The 19,042-nt window shown below is 49.8% G+C and overlaps 1 protein-coding gene across 1 annotated transcript; it reads right to left on the bottom strand.

Moving 5' to 3' along the window:
• Window positions 1-756: 756 nt before the first annotated feature.
• CALHM3 (calcium homeostasis modulator 3) lies at window positions 757-6,759 on the bottom strand. The gene is made up of 3 exons (XM_030334824.1): window positions 6,278-6,759; window positions 4,472-4,727; window positions 757-1,708 (listed from the first exon to the last, which is right to left on the bottom strand). Exons 1-3 carry the CDS (start codon window positions 6,562-6,564, stop codon window positions 1,208-1,210), a joined length of 1,044 nt encoding a protein of 347 aa, XP_030190684.1. The 5' UTR covers window positions 6,565-6,759; the 3' UTR covers window positions 757-1,207.
• Window positions 6,760-19,042: the final 12,283 nt, after the last annotated feature.

Genomic DNA, 19,042 nt, shown 5'->3' with positions numbered 1-19,042 from the left:
AATGAGTCATCAGGGAGGGGCAGAAGCCCAGAGGAGCTCACAGGCTAGATCTTCCCCAATCTTTCCTGTTTGGGCCGCCAGAGACTGAGTGGCACTTCTTCTAGCAAGATTTAACCCTGGTGTTTCAAGGGTTTTCCTTCCCAGCCAGACTCCATCCTCAAACTTAGGGCAGAAGTTCTTAAACATTGCAACTTAATCGAATCACCTGGGGTGCATGTTCAGCGTGGGGGTGTCCGGGTCCACCCCCGCTCTGATTTTCAGATCTGGTCCGTATACCACACATCTGGAGCTTGCTAGTGCTTACTCAGACAAACTTGGTGGAAGCTGCAGGAAACCCAGCCAGAGCGCTGAAAACAAACACACAAACTATTTAGAGGGTCGAGGAATACAGCAGCTTAGACTCTATGTAGCAGCCAGACTTCTGGGATAAAATTCCAGCCCCTACATGGATGGCCCCAGGCAACTCAACCTCTTTAGGCCTCAGTTTGCTCCTCTAAAATGGGGCTAATAATCTTCCTACTTCATTAGGTTATCATGAGTATTAAATGAGCTGTATATGTAAGAACAACGCCTGCCATGTAGTACCATTTAAGCATGTCAGATGTTATTATATTATTATTATTATCTTTTAATGTTTATTCATTTTTGAGAGAGAGAGAACAAGCAGGGGAGGGGCAGAGAGAGAGGGAGACACAGAATCTGAAGTGGGGTCTGATGCAGGGCTTGAACTCACTAACCGTGAGATCACGACCTGAGCTAAAGTCGGACGCTTAACTGACTGAGCCACCCAGACGCCCCAATGTTATTATTATTTTTAAATTTAGAATCTGGACATCTAGGACCCAGAATTCATGGCGGATCTATTTAGACTCTTGCTACTTAGCTCTATTAGGCTCTTGCTAGTTCACACGTGTCAGTGTGGCCTGGGAGCAAAATAGAAATGCAATCTCAGACCCAGCTCTGGATGCACTGAATCAGAATCTGCATTTGACAAGAGCCCAGGTGAACAGTGAGCTCACTGAAGTTTGTGAAGCCCTGCTTTGGAGCACACGGGAGGCCACATCCTGAAACTAGGCCAGAGATTGGGCTGTTTGGGGGAAGGAGGCCAGCAAGGGTTAGGTTGCCCTGCCTTGGGGTCAGCACCGCCTGGAAATCCCCCAGACCGTTTTCAGTGCGGGCACTCCACGAGGGGACACTGCTGGGGTCCCTACACGTCGGTGTGCTGGGACAGCCTGGTGCCTGGGGCCACCGTGAGGGCGCGGTGGTTGAGCCCTCCCCTCCCCCCCCAGATCCCAGGGGATGCCAGGAGGTCGAGTGGCGGTTTGCTGGAGTACCAGGTGCTCAGGAGGCGGTCCACCTGCTCCCGGCTGCAAACGGCACGCAGGTGGGCCTTTCCGCTTCCGCCGCCGTCCAGACCATCGCGGGGCCCGGGCGTCTCGGGGGGCTCGGGGTCCCTGTCCGCGGTGTCCCGGCGCAGCCCCCGTGCCCGCATCTCGCTCTGCATGTTGGCAAAGAAGTGCAGCACGCAGCGGTGCGCGAAGTCCCGCGCATGCTCACAGCACGTCTCGTCGAAGAGCTTCTGTTCCAGATCCACGTAGTTGCTCCAGTATCTGCGCTGCAGGAAGACCGTCTGGTCGAAGCAGGGCCTCAGGCAGCGGCCCAGGAAAGCCAGGATGATCAGTAGCAGGGTGATACTCCAGCCGATGGCCTGGAGGGGAGGGGCGAGGGGAGGGGCACCAGGTTGGGCGAAGAGAGGCCAGGTGCTATACAGTGTGGCAAGGGTGTTCCAAAGTCTCTCCCTTTACTTACCCCCCATCTCTCCCCAAATCTGTCCGTGTTCCCATTTAGTCATCCGTCCTTCCAACCACCTCCACCCGTCCTCGCTTCCATTCGATCTCATTCTTGCATCCATCCGTCTGTCCAACTATTTCTCTACCCATCCATCCAGTCATCGATCTCTTACTTGGCTATGTACCTGTCAGCTTCCCATCCAGCCATCCTTGCGACTGTCCTTCCATCTGTGAGTCATACGTCCTCCTGCCCATCCATTCATGTTCCCGTACGCTCATCCTTTCTTCCGTTTGTCTATCCACCCTCCCACCGTTCATCCTCCAAACGTTCCTCTGGAAGGAAACCAGAATATGTCACCCCAACATATGCCTCTTTGACACAAAAAGTATCTTGAACGAAGACAATTAAGAAGCAGCAACATAGGAACAGCTCTCTCGACCCTTCTCTTTTCTGCCTAAAGGCAGGAAATACATTCTCCTTTTACTGGGAGACAACTCTTATCAGCCCGGAGACAGCACCAGAGGAATCTGCCAACAAACCTTACTCCACTAGTTTCCTCTCATGTGTTTACTTTCCCACAGTTTCTGCCCTTGGAGACTAACGTGGCTCTCCTTTGTCCTGCCATTGCTCTACAAAGGTATTGCTCTTTGTTGAAGATGCTAGATAAGTTGAAGTTCTAAGCCACCACTTTGAGTTACTCTTTCTTTGTTTTAGGTTTCTTCCACGTGATGTGCACTGCACAGATTAATAAATTGTGTTTTCCTTCTGTTAATTTGTCTTTTGATAGAGTGTCAGTTGAAAACCTAAGATGGGTGGAGGCAAAATTTTGCCTCCCTTACATTCCCATCAATCCATCCATCCACCCACCACCCATCCATCTACCCACCATTCATCCATTCATCCATCCATCCATCCACCCACCTACCCATCCATCCATCCATCCATCCATCATCCTTCTGTTTTTTGATCCAGTCCTTCATCAGTCCTCACACATGCTTATCCATCACATCTATGCAGCCACCCATCCTATATTTTGGGAGAGGCACTGGGGACCCAGTCTTTGCTCTCATAGAATGCACACTTGTGGAGGAAACAATGAAATTGGTGATAGATTGGCTGAATGCCATGTTCTGGGATGTATAGGGGGTCATGGGAATACAGAGGAGAGAAACCCAACCTGAACTTGAGGGCTTAGGGAATAGTGAGATTGAGGCTGAGATGTGAAGGATGAGTAAATTTATATAGGATATGAACAGGGAGCAGTGTTCTAGGACAAGTGTGAGGAAAATTTGAAGAGTTCCTTGAGTCTGGATCCCACACTGGCCTGGCACCTCTCCCTCCTCTCTGCCCGCCGAAAGCTTTAGTCTCTCCAAGGCTTCACTTAAGACACACAGAGAAACTGTGTGCTCCTGGGACAGGCAGAGAAATCACTCCTCTAAGCCACAAAGACATATTTGAATCCTTATCATTTGTGGATGTGGTTTACACAGCTCTCTTATTTGGCCTCTCTCAAGATCCTCCCTTCCACCTACCAGTGTAAAATAGTCGTGTGAGCGTTTTACACACAGGAACATTTAATGTGCCTGATAGCCTACATCTGAGTCAGGACTCGAACCCTGGTCTGATGGCCAGTTCTACACTCTTTCCTGTGAACTAGCAAGAGCCTAGAGAATTTAAGCCTGCAGGGCCCATCCACGTGGAGGGGACTGAATCAACTATAGGAGAGACGGAGACCCAGAGGGGGAGTAATGTGGCCAAGGTAGAGTGTGACCCTGGATCAAATGTGTCCTGAGTACTGGTCCCCTCTCCATCATGCATTGACCTGCATTTGCCATGAGTCCGCCTTGGTTCTCACAAAGGGCTTATTTGTGTTTTTATTCCCTGTAGCCCCAGTGATGCGTTGTATGTCGTGGGTTCATGTAAATGCTTTTGGGGGGAACACAGCCCAACTGGGGCTCTGGGAGAGGTGGTGGTGGAATCTGGAGTCTGGGCTAGGGGTGGGACTGGGGTCTGCCTCCAAGGTGAAGGAGTGGGTGCCCGTGTGGGGAACCAGGCATCTGGGGGAGGGCCTGCATTGCAGGGAGGTGGTTCAGAGGTGTGACGACACTTCAGATCCCTGCCCTGCCTTTTAGGAGCCATGCGGCTTGGACCTGTGAACTAAACTCCCAGAAGCTTAGTTTCCTCATCTGTGAAACGGGTTGATAAGGATTGCACCCGCCTCATAGGGTTGTTCTGAGAATTAAGTGAACTAATGCACATGACATACTTAACACGGTGCCTGACACATAAGTGCTCAATAAATGGTGATTAGTATTATTTCTGAGGGGTGGGAAGAACGTGTGTATGGGGTGGGGGTGGGGCAGGGCGGAGCAGTGTATCTCCAGTGCTTTCCTGTCATCTAGACTCCTGGGGATGGAACTAGCTGGCTCCTGGAGGGTACGGGAACCTGGTGTCTGCCCTGGGGTGAGTTGGCATTGAAGGCAAAGTGCCCACTTCTTAAGGCCCAACAGTGTCCTGTATGTGGATCACGCTCCTAATCCTTCTGGGGACCACCTGCTCCTTAGTTGTGTTTCTAGCAGTGGGGAGGGGCCACAGGAAACCATTTGTACCTCCTCACCCCACAGCCCTCCGAACCAACGCGGGATATTTTCTGGGGCTGGGAGAGAACCACCCGAATTACCTGTGACAGGCATCGTAGGTAGCGAGACACTGCCTTTCTCGCGGGGCTGTCCCTGACCAGCTCATCCTCCTTGCAGGGCACCTTGGCCAGGAAAAGCTGCACCTGGCTGGGGGTCATGTTGGCAAAGTCCAGAAACTTCTCGGGGTCCACGGAGCTGCTGAAGGCACACACAAAGCACTTCCCATCGAGGAGGGCCAGGAGGATCCAGACAAGGGGGGCAGCCAGCGCTCGCTGCAGCACAGAGGAGCACATATACCTAGGGACAGAGGAGCACATATACCTAGGGACAGAGGAAGGGAGGGGTCGCAGAGGCAGCTGGAACTCAGCTGCAGCAGGAAGGCTACAGGAGAGATGCCAGGATGGACTTCCCAGGAGGGCTGGGAAATGCCTGTTGAGGTTACATCAAAGAAATGGCTGCAGCTCCCCCTGCAGAGGTCCCAGCAGAAGAGGGCGGGGAGGGAGGAGGGCTGGGGCCCCGGGAGGTCAGGAAAGTCCCGACCAGCAGTCCTGGGACTGAAACACTGGGAAGCTCTTGTGCCTCCTACTCTAGGCCTTGTAGCAGGCTCTGTTGGTGCCCTGCCCTCGCCGGAGGCACTAACATCTTTAGTGAGTAGTTCCTTTCCTCTGGTGTCTGATCTCGACTACCTGCCAGGCTCTGCCCAAGGGCTTCGGAAGAGTCTCTGCTCCCAGAGCGGAAAGCTGAAAGCCAGGAGAGTTAACAACCCCAACCAACCTTCAAGCCACAGGGACAGGCCTGGTGGGTAAGACCCTAGACTCTCAGCGGGACAATCCGCGTTCTCAGAAGGTCCCCAGAAGGAATGACCCCAGTTGCCCACTCAGTGCCACACTCTCCCCAGAGCTGCTTTTGTGGGGGAGCCTAAAGTAGGACAGCCCTACCCAATAACGCTTCCAGAGGCAGCGCCTCGCACACCTCCCTCCAGGTCCAGAAGCCCACCCTCTCTCTGTCCCCAAAGGGTCTCTTCTGCCCTTCTGCCCTTCGGGAGGTTGCGCGTGGGTCACGGGACAAGAGCCCAGTGGAGCTGTATTCGCTGGGTCCTGGAGGAAAAGGCAAAGGGCACAGCTATGTGTATGACCCTCCCCGCGTGGCAGAATCACCGGGAGCATGGATCCCCGGGCACCCCGAAGCAGGGGCCCCTGTGCACAGCAGGCAGGTGCTGTCTCTGACTTGGACTGTATACAAAGCATGAAATGACATATGCTGGGCTGTGTATATGTGGGCATGGCCTACCCAGCAGGGAATTATAAATACATCGTAGATAAGGGTGGCTCTGGCGTTTTCTGGGGGCGGTGTGGTCAGAAGGTGGATCTGAGGACTTGTTACGGACTTCCATCGACGGGTTTCGATATACGGCACCAAGCAGGTGTGAGGCTTTGAGGCCACCGCGGTACAACAGGTGAGGTCCTTGCCCCCGGAGGACTTACAGGAGACGGAATGCAGCCTTGCAGCCGGTCACGCCTCCTACCACATGTGAGCACTGGCTGTGCGTGTCACGAGATGGCCCTTCACGTATGTGCGGAGTTGTAACTCGTGGCCAGAGAACAGACGTGACCCGGGCAATTCTTAGGAATCCTGCACTGGCCGTAGAAGGGCGACAAATGACAGGAACGGAAACATCCGTTTCCACACCGGAAACTGGCTAGTGAGTCTCTGTGGGTTGATGTTTCCCTGCTTGGGGGTGGGTGGGGGAGCCAGGAGGATCATCGGGCTTGGGGAGTCACCGGCAGCGTCTGAGGGGGGAGACCCCTGACCGTGCCCAGGGGTAGCTGGGTGGTGTGGGACCGTACCTGATGATGCCAGGGTCCTTCCTCCGGTGCCCCACGGGCCGGCGCCACTCCTCAACCATCACCACGGACTGCCGGTTGGCAAGGAGGCCACAGAGGAAAAGGGCAAGTGGGGGTGTCAGCAACAGGCCCAGGCCATAGAGGGCATTGTAGCGCGCCAGACAGGGGCAATTGAAGTCGAAGGAGGAGTACAGCTTGACGGTGACCGCGGCCAGCAGCAGGCAGATGCCATTCATCACTGACTCCGAGCTGGACTGGAAGTGCTGGAAAAGCACACGGAACTTTTCCATGGCTCTGGCCCGGGGGCGGTGGGCAGCCGCGGGTCGGGGGGTAGCAGCGAGGCAGGCTTGGGCCACCTTCCTGGCCAAACCCAGGCCACTCTAGGGGCAAGCCTGGGGTGCAGAGGAGGGTCTTCTCTTCCAAAGGCCTGAGGGGACAAGGAGGGGGTGACGTTCAGCCCCCAGCCCAGCCTCTGGTGTCCCTCCAAAGACTCCAAAGATGTAAGGCAGTCGCAGGCTCTCTCCGCAAAGCGCCCCGCCCCCCCCCCCCCCCCGCCCCGCCCCAGCTCCAGTCCCGGCTGTGCCCAGTGCCACTCCCCTCCTCTCTGGAGGGAAGTCACTGCCAGCCCAAAGCACCCTTAGGCAAATGTTCCCCGCCTGTCACTCCACCCTCCCCAGCCCATTCCTTCCTCTCTTCAGGGTTTGGATACTAAGCCTGACAGCTGGTGGGGCTTTGTGTGGGGGACAGGCAAATTCTGGGCGTGGTAAGGCAACAGTGCCGATGAGGCCAATTATATTTTCCGGACTTAGTCAAAAACACGATTGGGCTCCGCTGAGTCCAGGTAGATTTCATGTTGGCTTTCACGCTGGGAGGAGCCAGGGGGCGCCTCACCCTGCCTGAAGACTGCCTGGAAGAGAAGACCCTTGAGAAGAGCCCAAACCGTGTTTTAACGTTTGCTGGGTTAGGGCTTGTGGAAGGGGAAGGCCTTCCTGGCAGAGGGTCCCGTATGGGCAAAGGCATGGAGGTGAGAAGCAGCCTGGTGTGGGCCAGTAGTGTGGGGTTGCTGGACTGTAGCATCAGACAGGAGGTGTCGTGAGAGGGGACTGGAGGAGTCAGTGGATGCCTGCCACCTTCTTTTCCATTTTATTCCACTGTCCCCAGGTCTGGCACCCGACCGGCCCAGGTATCTCTAAAGCACAGCTCTCCTACATCACTCACCTGCTCAAGTGTGACCAAGGGCTCCCTCAGCTTCCTTAGCTTGGCATTCAAGGCCCTCCTGATTGTACCCAGATGTGCCTTCCTGCCTCCACATCCTCCCCACCTGAGACCCTTGCCCCTTCCTCCCGCCTGCTCTTCAAGAGGCAGCTCAAACGCAGCCCGGTCACCAAGCCCCACCCCTGGTGACCTCAGCCCTGTGGGAGCCTCTACCTGCCCTCTGGCCCCTGAACGGCTGCCTCGGCCTGTTATTGATCTTCCTCAGGGGTGGGGTGTGGATCTCCCAATCAGCAGGGATCTGGACTACAGCTGGTTCTCTGCAGCGTCTAGCACGGTGCTGCGTGCATAGCCAGTGACAGCAAGTGTTTGTTCTCTGGGATAGTGGTGCCCAGGAGCCCTCATTTCATCTCAGGCTCTGTCCTCTTTGCCGGCCACTTGGCCTGCACCTGCCTCACTGTTTGCTCCTAGGAAGCCAATGAGCAGAATGTGGGTCCTGCCCTAATCTCTGTCTCTCTCCCTTTCTCTCTGTCTCTCATTCTGTCTCTGTCTCTCTCTGATTCTACCATAGTGTGTGTGTGTGTGACTCTTCGTGTCCCTCTGTGTCTTTCTGGGGGTCTTTCTGTCTCTGTCTCTCACTGTTGCTGCCTCTTCTTTCTATCTTTCCCTTCTCCTTGCCTGCTGTCCACCCTATAGCTGTCCTACTGACCCCCACTTCTGACATTGGCAGCCCAGCTTGGGGAGAGGAGCGAGGCTGTCAGAGGAGCCCATGGGTCTGTTCCTGGGGTCCCAGATCAGTGGTCCTTGGGCCTGGAGCCTGGGCCAGGGTGGGTGAGGTGGCCAGACCCCAGCTACTTAGGCTTCTCCTCAATCTTCGTCTCTCTGGCTTCCTCACTCAGCCCAGGGTGACTTCTGAGATAAAGAAAAACCTTAGGGACTGGTTGGTCCTGATCCCACCGTGCCCTGCTCTGTCCAGCCTGGACCAGTGGTTCCCCCTGGGCTCCAAGTGATGGCCTTAGTTAAGTTCATCCATCAGCTTTGTTGTCCTTTCCTCAGACCCAGGGTCCTCATGGTCATGAATGCAACTTTACGCCAACCCCGTAGGGCATGTGAGGTTAGTGTCCTTCTGTATCCTTCCTCAGAGACCCAGCCTAACCCTCCCATCTCCATGGCGCTCACCCCAAGTACTGCAGCCGCACTCACCACCCTTGTTTCTTTTCCTTTTTTTTAAGTTTATTTATGTATTTTGAGAGAGAGGGACAGCGCAAGTGGGGAAGGGACAGAGAGAGGGAGGAAGAAAGAGAATCCCCAGCAAGCTCCACACTCAGTGCAGAGCCCGATGCAGGGCTCGAACTCATGCACCATGAGATCGTGACCTGAGCTGAAGTCAGCCATTTAACTGACTGAGCCACCCAGGCACCCCACCGCCCTTGTTTCTATAGTCTCTAATAACTTCGAGAAAAAACTCCATTTTTTCCTGATTAATCACAGCGTTCTGAAGCATTTAAAATTACGGAACATGAACGTGTCCCCATCACGGCAACCCCCAGAGAGACTCCTTGTCCCTGCGTCGGCGCGTGTCCTTCCAGACTTGTTGCAGGGCCCACACGGACACGTGCCAGCTGGGCTGCCTGGAATTCCTTGGGACAACCAACGACCACTGTGAATCCACCACAGGGGGCCGCTCCTCCCTTGGGAGTGCCAGTAAGGGCAGCTCAGGCCTCCACCCGCTCGCTCACTCGCTCGCTCGGAGGCACATCTCTGTCTCTTCTCTTAACACTCGTCCCGCGGGTCTGCCGCTGTGTCTTGCCTTCAGTTCCCTGAAGGATAAGGGCCTGACTGTTTGAGGGACCCCCGGACCTGCAAAATAAATTTTGTGGGGGTCACTTAGCCTGTATTTTAAGCCAGACCGTCCCAAATGTGTCCTGCAAGTTTCATAACCATCTGTGCGGTCTGTATCTCTGATGAGGTAGCAACAGACAGAAAGCTGGGTCTCATTTATTATTTGTATTTTACATAATGAGTGTGTTAGTCTGGGTCCTATGAGACAGGATTACCTGTGGGAGGGAAAATGGGGAGGGACCTGGAGGAGGTGGGAGGGCCATCACGGGCATGCAAGTGTGACCCTGAGTGCGAAACTTCTTTTTTTATATTAAATATAGTTTAATTGGTTTGTCAGATTGGTTTCCACACGACACCCAGTGCTCATCCCAGCAGGTGCCCTCCTCAATGCCCATCACCCGCTTTCCCCTCTCCCCCACCTCCCATCAACCTTCAGTTTGTTCTCAGTATTTAAGAGTCTCTTATGGTTTGGAACCCTCCCTCTCTGTAACTTTTTTCCCCCCTCCCTCCCCCATGGTCTTGTGTTAAGTTTCTCAAGATCCACATATGAATGAAAACATATGGTATCTGCTTTCTCTGCCTGACATTTCACTTAGCGTAATACCCTCCAGTTCCATCCACGTAGCTGCAAATGGCCAGATTTCATTCTTTCTCATTGCCACGTATTCCATTGTATATATAAACCACATCTTCTTTAACCATTTGTCAGCTGATGGACATTTAGGCTCTTTCCGTAATTTGGCTATTGTTGAGAGTGCTGCTATAAACATTGGGGTACAAGTGCCCCTATGCATCAGTACTCCTGTATCCCTTGGGTAAATTCCTAGCAGTGCTATTGCTGGGTCATAGGGTAGGTCTATTTTTAATTTTTTGAGGAACCTCCACACTGTTTTCCAGAGCGGCTGCACCAGTTTGCATTCCCCCAACAGTGCAAGAGGGTTCCCGTTTCTCCACATCCTCACCAGCATCTATAGTCTCCTGATTTGTTCATTTTTGCCACTCTGACTGGCGTGAGGTGGTATCTCAGTGTGGTTTTGATTTGTATTTCCTTGATGAGGAGTGACGTTGAGCATCTTTTCATGTGTCTGTTGGCCATCTGGGTGTCTTCTTTAGAGAAGTGTCTATTTGTGTCTTATGCCCACTTCTTCACTGGATTATTTGGGTTTTTTGAATGTGGAATTTGGTGAGTTCTTTATAGATTTTGGATACTAGCCCTTCATCTGATATGTCATTTGCAAATATCTTTTCCCATTCCGTTGGTTGCCTGTTAGTTTTGTTGACTGTTTTCTTTGCAGCGCAGAAGCTTTTTATCTTCATGAGGTCCCAATAGTTCATTTTTGCTTTTAATTCCCTTGCCTTTGGAGATATGTCAAGTAAGAAATTGCTGCAGCTGAGGTCAGAGGTTTTTTTCCTGCTTTCTCCTCTAGGGTTTTGATGGCTTCCTGTCTCACATTCAGGTCCTTCATCCATTTTGAGTTTATTTTTGTGAATGGTGTAAGAAAGTGGTCTAGTTTCATTCTTCTGCATGTTGCTGTCCAGTTTTCCCAGCCCCATTTGTTAAAGAGACTGTCTTTTTTCCATTGGATACTCATTCCTGCTTTGTCAAAGATTAGTTGGCCATACATTTGTGAGTCCAATTCTGGGGTCTCCATCCTATTCCATTGGTCTAACCTGGTTCATTCTCCCGGGCTCCTAATGTAGCTGAGAACCACCCCCGCCACATTCTTCAGGTGGGTGCGGGTCCTGGAGAGGCTGGTTGTCTGTCAGAGGTCACACAGCCTGGTGGGGACAGAGCCAGAAGGGAAGCAGGGATCTCCTTCTGTACCTTCCAACTCTAATCACCTGCTGGGCTGCTCACCCTGAGGGCCCCCAGCCCCCTGTAACCTAGGGGCTCTCCGGAAAAGATCAAACAATCCTTCTGGGAGAACACTGCAAGAAACCAGGACAAGGTCTCCCCCAGGCCAACCTGTTCACAGCTCCAACCTGAGAGGTGAGACAGAGCTCCCGAGTCAGCTCACCACAACTTAAAGAGATATTATCTCCCCGGGTATGAGTGTGACTTTGTGTTTTAAAAATTCTGCATTTTCTAAATATCTACTTTCATAATAATGATTTTAGAAATTTCCCAATAAAAATCATGAACTGTTTTCGTTGGAAATACTCAAAGGGTATTCAGAACAAGGGAAAAGGGTAGGAGAATCCCATTTTGTGGCTGGGAGCCCGGGTCTGCTGAAACAGGAGAGGCAGAAATATAGGGAAGAATTGGAGAGACACTTACTTTACTCCATAGGGACCCCTCGGTGGCTCAGTTGGTTCAGTGACTGACTCTTGATTTCAGCTCAGGTCACGATCTCACAGTTTGTGAGTTCGAGCCCCGCATCAGGCTCCGTGCTGACAGTGCAGAGCCTACTTGGAATTCTCTCTCCTCCTTCTCTCTCTGCCTCTCTCTGCCCCTCCTCAGCCCTTGCTCTCTCTTTCCATCTCTAAATAAATAAATAAACAAAACATTTTGAAAAAAACTGTAGACCTGCATGATAATGCCTTCACTCAGCTTTTCCTCCTTTTTTCTTTTTAAAAATAGTTTTGGTATTTTTACTTTAGAGGGAGAGCACGAGCAGGGGAGAGGGGCAGAGGGAGACAGACAGACAGACAGAATCTCAAGCAGACTCCACATTCAGCACAGAGCTTGACGTGCAGCTTGATCCCACAGCTCTGGGATCATGAGTTGAGCCAAAACCAAGAGTCGGATGCTCAATGTACTGAGCCACCCAGGTGCCCCAACCCAGCCTTTCTTTTATTTTTCTATTTTTTAATTTATTTTAATTTATTTTTTTCTTTTTTCTTTTTTTTTCAATATATGAAGTTTATTGTCAAATTGGTTTCCATACAACACCCAGTGCTCATCCCAAAAGGTGCCCTCCTCAATACCCATCACCCACCCTCCCCTCCCTCCCACCCCCCTTCAATGCTCAGTTTGTTCTCAGTTTTTAAGAGTCTCTTATGCTTTGGCTCTCTCCCACTCTAACCTCTTTTTTTTTCTTCCTTCCTCTCCCCCATGGGTTTCTGTTAAGTTTCTCAGGATCCACATAAGAGTGAAACCATATGGTATCTGTCTTTCTCTGTATGGCTTATTTCACTTAGCATCACACTCTCCAGTTCCATCCATGTTGCTACAAAGGGCCATATTTCATTCTTTCTCATTGCCACGTAGTACTCCATTGTGTATATAAACCACAATTTTTTTTATCCATTCATCAGTTGATGGACATTTAGGCTCTTTCCATAATTTGGCTATTATTGAGAGTGCTGCTATAAACATTGGGGTACAAGTGCCCCTATGCATCAGTACTCCTGTACCCCTTGGGTAAATTCCTAGCAGTGCTATTGCTGGGTCATAGGGTAGGTCTATTTTTAATTTTTTGAGGAACCTCCACACTGTTTTCCAGAGCGCCAGCCTTTCTTTTAAACCCCTACACCACTCCAAGGGTCTATGACTCTGTTCTTCTGGGTCTTTTAATTTTGGGAAAATTTTTTCAATTTGCATTTTCATTTTAATGATGGCTTAGGTCTTTTTAGCAGTTTTAATTTTTTTTAACGTTTATTTATTTTTGAGACAGAGAGAGACAGAGCATGAATGGGGGAGGGTCAGAGAGAGAGGGAGACACAGAATCGGAAACAGGCTCCAGGCTCTGAGCTGTCAGCACAGAGCCCGACGCGGGGCTCGAACTCACCGACCGCGAGATCATGACCTGAGCTGAAGTCGGAAGTTCAACCGACTGAGCCACCCAGGCGCCCCTAGCAGTTTTAAACATGTGTTACTTTGCAATTGGGAGATCTTTATAGAACAAGTCTTGGTCTCTTTCTTGCCTGCTTTTTCTTGTATTAGGATCTTGCAGATACATCTTGGGGGGGGGGGTTCCCAGATTTTTTTGTCCTTTAACGGGAATCCGGATATTATTTGAGAAACATTGACTTTACCACTCTTGTAGTTCCTGTGACTGAGAGGGTTCTTGAAGTCTGGGTGCCCTTATCAGAGACACTGGGCATATCTGGAGGGTGAGTGTGTGCGCACGTGCGTGCGAATGTGTCAGGGTGCACGTGTGCTTGTGGGTGCATGTGTATACACACGTGTGCGTGGCATGCGTGGGCAGAATGTGTGGATAAATGTGTGTCTTCAGAAATACAGGCGCCCCTCTGTTTCTTCTTTCTATAGTGAGTACACTCTCCCCTGAGGTTTCTCTTTCTCTTTCTCCTTCATGAGGAAGACACTGGATGCGTGTCCCACTTATCTCTTGGGACAGGGAGACCATTGTTCCCTCATGTCTAGCACAGCAGCGGTGTCCTTTCCATCTCCGGGAGCCCGGCTGCTCCTCCACCCTGGTGACGGAGGCCTCTGCGGGATCCTGCTGACGGGACCTTCTGGTCCGTCTCTGGCGGACCTGGGGGAAAGCCACGTGGCACTTACGTGGGCTCCACTCTGGGGACCGCATGGAGCCACGTGGCTCTTCAAGGGTCGGAAGGGCGGGGGGGCATCTGACAAAAGACATTGGAAGAGCTGGCCGACCATTTGAGAAAATCTCAAACCGAATTCCTAACTCATTCTTTGTACCAAAATCAGTTCCACATGGCTCAAAAACGTCAACATAAAAACTAAAATCGTAACAATTCTACAAGGAAATGTAGGCAAACGTATTCATTATTAAAGGCCAGGCGCACCCTTTGTGAACAGAGCACAGAATTTAGTAGCTACGAAGGAAAAGAGGGTTAATGGAGGCCTCAACTCCTGTGGGCAAAATACCAACAAACACAGTAAAAATATCAAACTGAAAAAAGGCATTTGCCAAACACAAGCCACACAAAGGCCTATGCTCCTTAATTTGCAGAGGGATCATATAAATCGGAAAAAGAGATGAACAATCCTATGGGAAAATGAGCAAACGATGTCAATGGGTTATTCACAGAAAAAGAAAAACAAGTGGCCACAATCCTGCAGAGATTCTCATTCTCACATATAAGTAAACGCAATCTAAACAACCAGGTACCTTTTTAAACCTGCCACGTAGTTGGAAACCAAAAGGTTGATACTATCTGATGTCAGTGAGGACTTCGGAAAACGGCTGCTTTCATACACTGATGATTAGAGTACAAGTTTTTAGGGGTTTTCTATGACAATTTGGCAATATAGTTAAAGCAAAATTTAAATATACATGCCCTTGGACCTGACAATTACACTGGTCTGAATTTGCCCTATGGATAGATTTGTCAAGGTAAAGTAGAAATAGCCAAGATAAACGAACAGGATATTCATTGTAACTTTGTTTTGAATGGCAATAAAACTGGAAACAACCAAAATTGCATCAACAGGGGACTGTTTTAGTAAATTATGTCACAGCCATAAAATGGTATTTATGCAGCTATTAGAAGAATGAAGCAAATCTATGTGTGTTCATATGAAAAGACCTTTAATAGATCGTAGGGTAGGTTAAAAAACCACAGTTTAGTATATTGTCCATAGTATAACCTCTTCTAAGGAAAAATAATATAAATATGTAAAAAGTTTTGGTATTGTGTACACTTTTCTTTTTAAAAAAATTTTTTTTTTTTTATTTATTTTTGGGACAGAGAGAGACAGAGCATGAACGGGGGAGGGGCAGAGAGAGAGGGAGACACAGAATCGGAAACAGGCTCCAGGCTCCGAGCCATCAGCCCAGAGCCTGACGCGGGGCTCGAACTCACGGACCGTGAGATCGTGACCTGGCTGAAGTCGGACGCTTAACCGACTGCGCCACCCAGGCGCCCAATTTTTAAAAAAATTTTTAATGCTTATTTTTTTGAGAGAGAGACAGAGTACAAGTGGGGGAGGGTCAGAGAGAGAGACACACACAGAATGTGAAACAGGCTCCGGGCTCTGAGCTGTTAGCACAGAGCCTGATGCGGGCCTTGAACTCACCAGCTGTGAGATCATGACCTGAGCTGAAGTTGGGCACTTACCCGACTGAGCCACCCAGGTGTGTCTGGTATTGTGTACCCTTTTTGCTGGAAGGATACATGAGATATGGACAGTTATTGGGTGGTCGGGGAAAGGGGATTTTTTTTTTCCATTTTATACCTCTCTGTGCTGTTGATTTTCAATGCATACATATGCATTTTATTTTTAAAAGATCAGGGGCTCCTGGGTGGCTCAGTCCGGTAAGCATCCGACTTCAGCTCTGATCATGATCTTGCAGTCTGTGAGTTTGAGCCCGCATCGGGCTCTGTGCCGACAGACCAGAGCCTGCAGCCTGCTTCGGATTCTGTGTCTCCCTCTCTCTGCCCTGTCCCTGCTCATGCACGGGGTCATATGAGCACTCACGGCATGCACGTGCACTCTCTCTAAATAAACATTAAAAAAATTTTTTTTAAAGATCAATAAAAGGCTGTTTTGTGCCCTCAGTGGGGGGCTTACCTCTCATATTTATGATCTTAATTTATATAGTGCCTACGTGGAAGCAAATGTCTCCTGTATTGCTAGGTACATATCCACACCTGGAGTTGTAGATAGGTTTTTCTGTGTGTAAATAAAATAAGCCTGCTTTTGATCTAACAAAAAAAGAAAAAAAAAAGAGGCTATCCAGACGGTGGATTTATAGAATTAAAAAATATGTTTCCATATATAAATTGAGAAATGTTATTTAAAAAAATAGGATTAAAATATATGACTTACACAGAATAAAATATTCTAGTTCAAACATTAGCATTCTTCTACACTTAAATTTTTGGTCTTCATCCCACTGCTTGCAGAATGTAGCACAATTTCCTTGGTTCACAAAACATTTCTTTCTTTCTTTTTTTTTAAATCTACATTTGTTCTTATTTATTTATCTGAAAGAGAGAGAGAGAGTGTGTGTGTGCGTGCATGCATAGGCGCACAATCAGGGGAGAGGGGCAGAGAGGGAGAGGAAGAGAGATAGCGAGAGAGAGAGAGAGAGAGAGAGAGAGAGAGAGAGAGAGAAACGTAAGCAGGCTCCATGCTCAACATGGAGCCCAACACGAGGCTCAATCCTATGACCCGATCATGACCTGAGCCGAAATCAAGAGTCGGCACTCAACCGACTGAGCCACTCAGGAGCCCCTCATAATACATCTCTAATTCCTTTTTTCAGAAGAAGAAAGAGAGAAGCCTGGTTCTGTGGTATTATTTTCACCTCTTTTTTCGCATGACTAACAAGCTGTGAACATGGATTTTTCTAACCAAACTGACATGAAGTTGTTTCTAGCTTCTGCTGAGGGGGGCTGGTTTCCTGGCATGGAAATCCTGCCGGGGGGAGCATCCGACACTAGATGACGCTAGACGTTGGGCCAAAGGCAGAGACTTGGGGACAAACACAGGTCGTTTGATCTGAGGGGAGGGGAACCCATCCGGGTGGATTTTCTGAATTCCACTTCTATGCAATAAATACCAAAGCCAGAGTGGCTCCAGGGCCCCTTTCCCCTGTTGCCTGCCTGCACAAGCTCCTGGGATTTCTGAGACTGCCCATCGTGGTTGAGTAGATGTAGAGGTGTTTGTGGGAAGATGGCTGGGCTGGGGGAGTGGCAAATCCCAGCTGTGAGGGTCATCAGGTGCTCAGAGAACCAAGCTAGGAAGCCCCTGTTATTATAGGCCACACACCCTCAAGCTTCAGCCACATGGCGGCAGCTGTTCACTGGGCATGATGGTGCTGTGCTGGTGCTGGGCATACACAGGTGCCCACATCAGGTACCAGATGCCAGGGCGGCATCTCAGTGTGAACTGGAGCACTCTGAAGAGGACCTCCACTTGGCTTGAGTTTGGGGAGATTGTTCCTCGGTCCCGGAAGAGAGACTTTTTTGGTCTTCTTTGGTCTAGCTAACTGCGATGGGGAGGTCTCCTCTGGAGGTCCAGTCGCAAGACGAAAGATAAGAAAGTGGCCTTCATGAAGCGAATACACCCAGAGGGTAGTACGTCAGTGGCTAAAGAGTAGGGCTAATTTCCTCACTGATACATTTTCTTCACAATGAAGCAGGTCATGGAAGCGATAAGGACAGGTATTCCTCCCCACCAAAAAAAAAAAAAAAAAAAAAAAAAATCCCTTTTTGTTTTGAGAGAGAAAAAGAGCAACCTGTAAATATTTAAACCATTTTGGATTGACTTGAGGGTTACCCACCCACCCACCGGAAATATTTGCCAGTGAGAACGGGGATTCCAATGGAGTTCTAGCGCCACCTAGTGGTGGCTGTTGAGAGATTGAGAGGGGGAGGGAGAAATGGGGACACAGGGTCACTGTTCACTCTGCTGAGAGAAAACTTTCCTCATTGTGCAGAGAGGCCCCCCCCCCCATGCGTCTTTGGGGGAGGGTGGGAACAAGTTAGTGCCTCCACACCTCCCTTGAGACAGGTGGACAGGACAGAGATGTTACACCGCCAGCCATAGTGGAGAGACGTGTGTTTCCTATTCCTGGTCCAGGGGTGAAGGGCATTTGAAGTGAAGACTATTGGCTTATTGGACACGTGCCTCCTGGTATTTTTTTGTTTTTGCCATAAAGGAGTTTTAAAGGTTTACATAGTCATATTTATCATACTTTTCCTTTATGATTCTCTGGTCTTTGTAACATTCTTAGAAGGGCTTTCCTGGCAAGAAATCGCCATTTAAAACACCTATGAGAGAAAAGGGATGCTCTGGGGTATTATCACTACTTTGAACATTAAAAACATTTTTTTCTGTTTAGTTATTTTCAATCTATTTCATGTTCATTAGTGGCTGAGCGCTCCCTGGCTAATTTCCAGAGAGCTGAGTCAGAGCGCCTGGGAGACTTCTGGGTCCCTCAGGAGTTTTGAGGCTCAGGAACTCAGTGAGGACACCTTCTCTGCAACAGGTGTTTTTCTGAGGCTGGGCACTTGGGGGAATCCCGTTCTGGGGCAGGCACAATATCGCAGAGATTTGGATTCAGACCACTGGAGGGCTGTACCTCAGTGCTTCATTTATCAGCTCCTAGGCAAGTGTCTTAGTTTCCTTAAGCCTGGGGGTTTTCGTTTATAAAATGGAAATGGTGAAAATGAAATAATAATAATAATAGTCCCTACCTTACAGGAGTGGGACCAGGCTTAAATAATTGATACAGATGAATTGCTTAGACCATGACCTGGTACATATTGACTGAGTACTCCATAAATATCACCTGTCACTATTAGTGAGCCAGTAGTCCTGGGATGGTTCAAGAGGGGTGCTGGACTCCTTTGAAGTCACTACACAAGTTTCCTAGACAGGGATACTTGTGGTCTTCTTCCTGGTGTTGGGTATTTTTCCTTCCTGTGCGTAGCAGGGGCCTCCACTGTCCTTTTATTTAACTTTAATTTTATTTTATTTTAATGTTTATTTATTTGAGAGAGAGAGAGAGAACACATGTGCAGGCAGGTGCGTGCGAGCAGGAGAGGGTCAGAGAGAGGGAAAGAGAGAATTCCAAGGAGGCTCCACGCTGTCAGCACACAGCCCAATGTGGGGCTCAATCTCACGAACTGTGAGATCATGACCTGAGCCAAAATCAAGAGTTGGGTGCTCAACCGACTGAGTCACCCAGGATTCCCTCCACTCTCCTTTTAGATGCAACCTTAGGAGTGCTTGACCTCAGTCCTGGATTTTATCCATGGGCATGATAGTCTCAATACTTCGGCCTATGAGCTTTCTAAGGGTCTGCTTAAGACTGGGGGGAAAAAACATTA

Source organism: Lynx canadensis, chromosome D2 (genome assembly GCF_007474595.2).
Source record: "Lynx canadensis isolate LIC74 chromosome D2, mLynCan4.pri.v2, whole genome shotgun sequence".
In the NCBI taxonomy this organism is placed as follows: Eukaryota; Metazoa; Chordata; class Mammalia; order Carnivora; family Felidae; genus Lynx; species Lynx canadensis.
The sequence above is the reverse complement of the archived record's forward strand: the minus strand, read 5'-3'. Positions and strand labels throughout refer to the sequence as shown.

Excerpts from the sequence above, each read along its gene's own strand:
- CALHM3 (XM_030334824.1), bottom strand. The coding sequence starts at position 6,564 with ATGGAAAAGTTCCGTGTGCTTTTCCAGCACTTCCAGTCCAGCTCGGAG. Across the intron at positions 4,728-6,277 it reads AAGGACCCTGGCATCATCAG|GTATATGTGCTCCTCTGTGC; the intron begins GTACGGTCCCAC and ends CTCTGTCCCTAG. Across the intron at positions 1,709-4,471 it reads ACCTACGATGCCTGTCACAG|GCCATCGGCTGGAGTATCAC; the intron begins GTAATTCGGGTG and ends CCTCCCCTCCAG.